At 43.3% G+C, this 7,142-nt stretch overlaps 1 protein-coding gene across 4 annotated transcripts; it reads right to left on the bottom strand.

Moving 5' to 3' along the window:
* Positions 1-383: 383 nt before the first annotated feature.
* On the bottom strand, positions 384-7,051 carry LOC123447355 (serine/threonine-protein kinase MPS1). Of its 4 annotated transcripts, none has more exons than XM_045123950.1 (6): positions 6,584-7,051; positions 5,259-5,693; positions 4,327-5,174; positions 2,701-2,886; positions 1,603-1,764; positions 384-1,458 (listed from the first exon to the last, which is right to left on the bottom strand). In XM_045123950.1, the coding sequence occupies exons 1-6, from the start codon at positions 6,789-6,791 to the stop codon at positions 961-963; spliced, it is 2,337 nt and encodes a 778-aa protein (XP_044979885.1). In that variant the 5' UTR covers positions 6,792-7,051; the 3' UTR covers positions 384-960. The 4 variants fall into 4 exon arrangements, with proteins under 4 accessions (XP_044979885.1, XP_044979886.1, XP_044979887.1 ...); XM_045123951.1 differs by having other exon boundaries at positions 4,327-5,099; XM_045123952.1 differs by having other exon boundaries at positions 4,327-5,096.
* Between the last annotated feature and the right edge of the window lie 91 nt (positions 7,052-7,142).

Below are 7,142 nucleotides of genomic sequence, written 5' to 3'. Positions count from 1 at the left end.
CTACTACTGGTACAGAAGGTAATGCATGCGCCGTGCATCTGCATCTGCAAAGTGGGAAAGCACCAACACTTTCCACCAGATGGGGCTCGCGCCGTCTAAAAAACCGTGCCTGCACACTCCATAAGGTTCTGTGGGCTCGTGCGACGAGTTCAATCGTGCTGTTATACATACATACATACATACATACATACATACATACACAAGAATGATGTAATCAACCCAGATTGGAGCACAAAGAAAAGAAGCGTGCTCACGACGAGCACCAGCGGGACGACTCCCGCGGTTAGCTTGATGAGAACCACAGCTCAACACAAAGGGCGAACGCCCAAGGATCATCATCATCAAATGCGGCTATAGGATGATGCTTCCTGCACCCAACAACATACAGCTAAATATCTTCAGTTCTAAGACCAATTAATCAGTCCAACAACCACGGAATTGCCTGCATCAGTGATGCTCAAAAAGAAAAAGAAAAAAGGAAAAAGAATTGCCTGCATCAGCTTCCCTAACCCCCCGGGCACCAAGAATGCCTCCTCCCCAGGGAGGCTACCCCAACTCATCACGCAGGTGCTATTTACATATACAGATTACAACAGGCGCTGCCACCTAAATTCACAAGAACCAAACACACAAAAAACAGACTAAAGCACCACCTGCCTAGTTCCTCGTCTACCAAGGAAGACCTCGTGTCACGGAAGATCCCCCGGTTACCGGCTAACGTTTTGGGGACGAACAAAATAAAGCCCAAGAGGGAGGCATACATAGACCAGCGACGACCTCAGGACGGCGCATACATGGGACCATCGATCGAGGGCCGACCTTCAGTAACAACACGATTAGCGATAAAATCGGCGATGGTCAACTGCAAATCTTGTCCAGCACCCGCAGTGCCTCGGTAAGACGGCGCACGCTGAGCTAAATATGCTTGCCACGCCTCTCTCCAGATACCGTCGAGCTGTGTCACATTTTGGTGCTTTGACTGGTCTCATCCTCCTTGCGCTTTGCAATCACGTCCCGGATCTCGGAGAAAAGCCTAGCAACCTCGGGGTCGGCCCAGTATGGTCTGATCTGCTCCATCATCATGGTGCATGGGTCGGGATCAGGGTTGATGGGAGGCAAATCCCGTGGCACCCGAGGGACAAGAAATGGGTGCTGCAGCAACTGAGGTATTCTCCACCGTTCGTCTCGGTCCCAGGCCAGGCACCTTCGCATAAGATCAATAAGCCATGGGTTGTCGACCGGAGGATAACTGATCTTGTGGTTCCTATCTGTGACAGCTTTGAATTTGGTCCAGAAATTCGTGTAGTCTGCAAATGGTGTCTTGCCATACACCATCAGATAAAGAATACACCCAAGAGACCAGATATCAGTTGGCCGACCGCACTTGAAAACGTTCCCACTTGAATCTTGCTCATCGCATAGCAACGCTTCAGGTGACATGTAGTTTAGTGTTCCTACCTGCTCTTTACAGGGAGAGATCAAAGATTAGCACGCCAGATACAACAAAACTTGATGTGACTGGTCAGTGATATTATTACCAATACAACAAGTATATGCGACGGCAGAAACAAACGAGCGAAAGCAAATTGCATCCAACCGTACCTTAGCATCACGTTGAATGTTTGTCGTATCATTCATTATAGCTTTGGCAATGCCAAAGTCTATTAGCTTCAGTGACCCCCTCACAAGCATAAAATTTGCGGGCTTCAGATCGGAGTGTACTATCCGTTCCTCATGTATTGTATTGACTGCTTCAAGCATTTGCTAAATCACAAACAAGGTAAAATTGAGAGGCGCTAGGATATTTGAAATTCAGAATAAAATAACCACTTATCTGAACATATTACTTATTAATAATGCAGGTACAAGTTCTAGTAACCGCATCCCAAAAATTGAAGGTGTATTTGATTTGTTAAGAGAAAGTTTGGGCCACTTATCTGAACATATTAATTATTAATAATGCAGGTACAAGTTCTAGTAACCGCATCCCAAAAATGTAAGGCGTATTTGATTCGTTAAGAGAAGGTTTGGGCCAACAAATACTTTATTAACATGTGGTTTATGTGACATAAAATTGATGTTATTAGAATGATTGCACTTTTATATCACATACACAACCACACACTAATCAATTAATTATTGGTCAAAGCCTTGTCTCAGTGGGTCACAATACACATTACATTTTGGGACAGAGCAAGTATATGTATAACAGAGCCACATAAACACATTCATGACTAAAATTTTGCAGATGCCAATATTATGCAATATTTCATAGTCGACTGCATTACTTACAGCTCTATCAGTATAAAATATTAACCTACATTGCACAGAAGACGTATTGGGGGCTTAGTACAAACTTTAAAAGCACAGTAACTTAATAGAATGCGGGATTAACCTAAGTAGGACACATACAAATGAACAACGGAACATTGTAGCAGTTCGGCAAGAGGCAATGCCATTTAAAATCAGGAACAATATTTCTGAGATAAATTAATAACATGCTCTAAAATAAGTTACTCCCTCTGATTCAAATTAATTGACACTGCTTTAGTACAACTTTAGTGTTTTTAATGTTCATTTGAAGATTGGGAAGGAAAGCTTGCATCAAAGGTACCCACCTACATTCTAGTTGATAGTTAAGCTAATTGTCCTCTACTCAAGCCTTACTCTATTACCTAAATCGAATAAAATAAAGAATACCTGCCAATAAAACCGCAGCCAATTTTCATCTATTTTCATATTTGAGTTGTTCCTCTCCTTCCACTTATGATCAACCATATGTGCTAAATCAATTTCGCCAAACTCAAGGACCATGTAAATGTATTGATCATCCTTAATTTTTCCATCCCGAGGTGAACCTTCTTTAAGTAAATTTTTATCAGTGACCTGGTACATGCCAAAAGCCATAGGCAGATTAGATAATATTTTCTCTATACAGTGAAAGGATCCTATGCACAGTGCTACCGCTAAATATCAAGTCTCTGAACATATTAGTTTACAGAGGGAGTAGTATTTTTCAACAACAAGATGAGTGGCATATCTTACGGCAATCCACAGTTGTTCATAATCAGGTTTCACACAGCAAGATGGATTGAGAACTTGAAAATTTAACAAACACAGGAAAAGAAGGCTCCTGACAAGAAAAGATGCTAAGCTTCCGCTAGTTTCATTGGCGCTAGCCTAACCATGATTGTATGGAGGTTCAAAAAAAAAATCAACCACTGGAAATTTCAAAGGACATGATTTTGTTACGCGCGCACCTGAAGGGCAAACATTATGAGAGAAGTTATAGACTTCTAGTACTACCAAGCCTGAATATTATGTGATATGCATGGATAAAAAATAAGCCAGGAAACAAGGAGCAGCGGGAACAAGAACCTTCCAGTTTCAAAGACAATACAAGTTAATTTTCTGTACGGAATAACAAATAAACTAAAATATCATAGCATCCTGGGAATAGGGTATTTCTAAAACAATACCATTGGAAGAAAAAATGCCACTATGTAAGGAGGTATATGGTGTTTGTGAGATAGTAATATAGAAGCTTAGGCCTTTGCATTCTAAATTAAAATAGAGTTACATGATTATCAAATGGAGGATGGAAAGTTAAAATGATAAATCAGGAACAGTTTAAATGCTGAGAAGAAGGTGATGTTATCTATTGTTTGGAACACCAAAAAGATGGAGAATGTTATGTGTTCCTGGGAGTATGTACTCCCACTCCCCATATACTCCCTCCGTCCCAAAATAAGTGACTCAAATTTGCACTAACTTTAGTACAAAGTTGAGTCATTTTTGAGTCACTTATTTTGGGACGGAGGGAGTACCATTTAGATGAATTGATTAAACCTCTTTAATACTTGTACTCCCTCCGTCCCAAAATAAGTGTCTTAAGTTTAGTATAACTTTGTACTAAAGCTAGTACGAACTTGAGACACTTATTTTGGGACGGAGGGAGTAATATACTACATTAACCATTACTAGATACCTCAAAGTGATTTCCACATAAAAAATTGTTCGAGTCCATATGTTTTTACATAATTTGCATATATGCCATATTATCTGATGTAAAAATGCTATATTACAAAAAGTAGGTGCCCCGATAATATTTTTTCATACTACTCGTATTGTGGTACCTTAGAATAACTAATGAAGTTTATTGAAAAATATAGAGGTATAATGGATACGTAGAAGAAGTACATTGAATGTGGGAATATATACTCCCAGAACACAGAAAATGAGTCCGATAACTCAATACAGATGCTGTGTACAAGCATCAAGTTATATGCAGCCCAAAACAAGTAGAGATAAGGTTAATACCAGTACCTCGTAGTCAATTAGCTGTATGATGTTACTCTTTCCTTTCAGCTTGTTTAGGTAACCAATTTCTTGGCAAAAGCCATATGCCGTCGGGTAGTCACGGCCTTTAAGCTTTATCTTTTTCAGGGCATATATGGCACGTTCTGCTGATATAACTTTGTGAACTTCACTGCTGCCACCAGATCCAATTTTACCAAGTTTCTGATAAAGTTTCCCGTTCACCTTAAAGAAATGTTCAGGATCATAACCCTTTTTTCGGCGCTCCTTCTGATCCCTGTTTGCTTCCGAAGTACCCCCATCCTTGGCAGACGTAGATTGTTCATTAGCAGATAACCCTTGACCCTGGGATGGAAAACCTCCATTGCCAGGGGCAGCTTTGTCCGTTGTATTAGGAACCTGCTGGTTTTTAGGATTCCAACCACCAGCACTTGATGGCGTTGCAGCTTCTTGCTGTTTGGGAAGGACACTACCTGGTACAGCTGCAGCTGATTCCACTGTACATTCAGGCATCTCCATTGGCGAAGCATATTGGTTACTCTGAGGAACTCGTGTATTTTGCCCTGAATGTAGTGATACAGCAGTAACAGAAGAACCAACGACAGAGCAACGGGTTATTTGCTCCCCATGATTCTGATTACCAGCCTCTTCGACCCCTTTTTGAGGCAAATTTTCTGCATGATACTTGATATCGATCTCAATTGCTGCACCAGCTAGCTCAAGCTTCTGATGTTTCCCGATTTGATCATGTGCCGCTTCAGCCACATGATAATTATCTCCTGCTGACAATGAAACAGAATGCATATAAGACAACATACTATCCATTCTACTGTCAGCTGTTACTCCTACATTCTCACCTGCAATGTAAACCAGTAACTAAATACAGAGACAGGTCTGGATTTAACTTTACAAAATAGCCAGAGTAAAAAAAGGAATCTTACCCTGAGAAGTCAAGTGTGAATCACCAACCGAATAAAACTGGCCTTTCTTGAAACCTACAGCCGCCGATGCATTTTGAGATGTCATCTGAGACGAAGAAACATCTAACGACGACTTATTCCTGTCCACAAACAGATCCATTCCACTCTTCTGCTGGTCGTTTTGACCCGCATTCTGATTATGGGTATCTGTGATAGTACTCAACACTGAAGGTGTAGTCAACATGTCGTTTTGATTCGATGTCAGTACACCAGCATCAGCGTTAACATTCTTTTGATCAGGTGACACCTTTTGCAACCTGGAGGCTGCCAGCACGCCTCTCTGCTTCTGCATAGCCATTCCTTCAGAATTCTGTCTAACGGAAGGGCTGATACCAGCTTTCGCCGTCCCCTCACCTTGGGGCAACAGAATACGAGCTGCACGATGTTTTGTTGTACCTGAGGCAAGTTCAAGTGAAAACAAGACGACAACGCATTTTAGACAAATACAGTTGGAAACAAGCATCTTTCTCTGTAGCAGTGACAGGGAATAGAATCGGAAAGACAATTTAACTATAATTCTTACTGGGAACAGGGTCTCCAACAAGAATCTTTTTAGCGGGACAATAACTCAGCTTTATGTAAAAATTCCACATATAACATTACAATATTTCATTTATCTCAAATATTTTCTAGTATGTGAAGAAAAGGTCTAGACTCTGTATAGATGGGATCTAGATTAATATAATCCATGTAAAGAAAAGTCTAGCTTCCGTATAGACAGAATCTAAATTACATGCGAAGAAAAGGTCTAGATTCCATATAAACGGAATCTGAGATACGAACCTAATAGGAATTTTAGAAAAATAAAATCAAACTAAATTTCTAGGATATAAAAACTGAGCTCAGGTCTGAAAATTGCTGCAAGGTCCCTAACAAAGCTGAGGCTTTGGCACTGCTATGGATTACGCCATTCCTGCTTTGTCGGGCTGCATTCTAGATACTTGGGTGTTTGGGTAACCATTTTATTTCTTAATCAAGCTGGAGATGAAGATACAATTGCATTCCGGAGCAACTGGGATGAAATGTGATATAACAATCTTCGGATAACAAACAATATTTCGCTTCAATCAAATCTACCACACAGATTGATAAGACTTTCTAGAACGTCCTTTTCACACCGCCTTACAGAATAAGCACATCACAGCTCAACATCCGCAAACAAAAAGTAGAGCTAGCACTAGCAGTCAGGATCTACTCTGCAGGTTCATTTCCCGTGCACTGAAGCTACTGCGTGTTAACCTGGTTCGATTTGCATGTGACAACGGTTAGGGTGTGGCTGAGCTCACCGAGAGGCCTCTGGCGCTTGCAGGCCGCATAGATCTGGCCGAGGAAGTCGAGAGGCTCGCCCGTGACGGTGGAGGAGGCGGAGGAGCCCGAGGAGGAGGTGAGGTTGGCGTGGCCCGCGTCCCCGGCGGCGGGGAAGGTGGTGCTCCTGCCGGCGGCCGCGGCGTGGTCGGGGGTAGGGGGGCGGCGGGAGTTACCCCTCCTCTCCATCGGCAGCGTCGGGGCAGGCGGTGGGGCCCAAAGGCATCTCGACGGAGAGGCGGACCGGGTGGGGAGAGCCCGACCCTAGGGTTCCGGAGCCTGAGGCGGCCGCTGCGGTGGGTCGCGGAGGGAGACGCCCGGCGCTCTACGCTCGCGGCGGGGCGGCGGCGGCGGCCGTGGGAGGGGGTGCCGGAGCGAATCGAGGAGGTGGGGGTGGGGGTGGGGCAGGAGGGAACGGCGACGGAGCCCCCAAATTTCGAAACGGAAGCCGAGCGAGCAGGACGACGCAGCGGACTTTTTTTTCTTTGCCCCCGACGGAGACGAGTTTTGGTCCGAACGCTAAATCGTGCTGCCCAGTAT

The sequence above is a fragment of the Hordeum vulgare genome, chromosome 4H, assembly GCF_904849725.1.
Source record: "Hordeum vulgare subsp. vulgare chromosome 4H, MorexV3_pseudomolecules_assembly, whole genome shotgun sequence".
NCBI classification, from domain to species: Eukaryota; Viridiplantae; Streptophyta; class Magnoliopsida; order Poales; family Poaceae; genus Hordeum; species Hordeum vulgare.
Note: the sequence above shows the minus strand (reverse complement) of the source record. Positions and strands in the feature narration are given on the sequence as shown.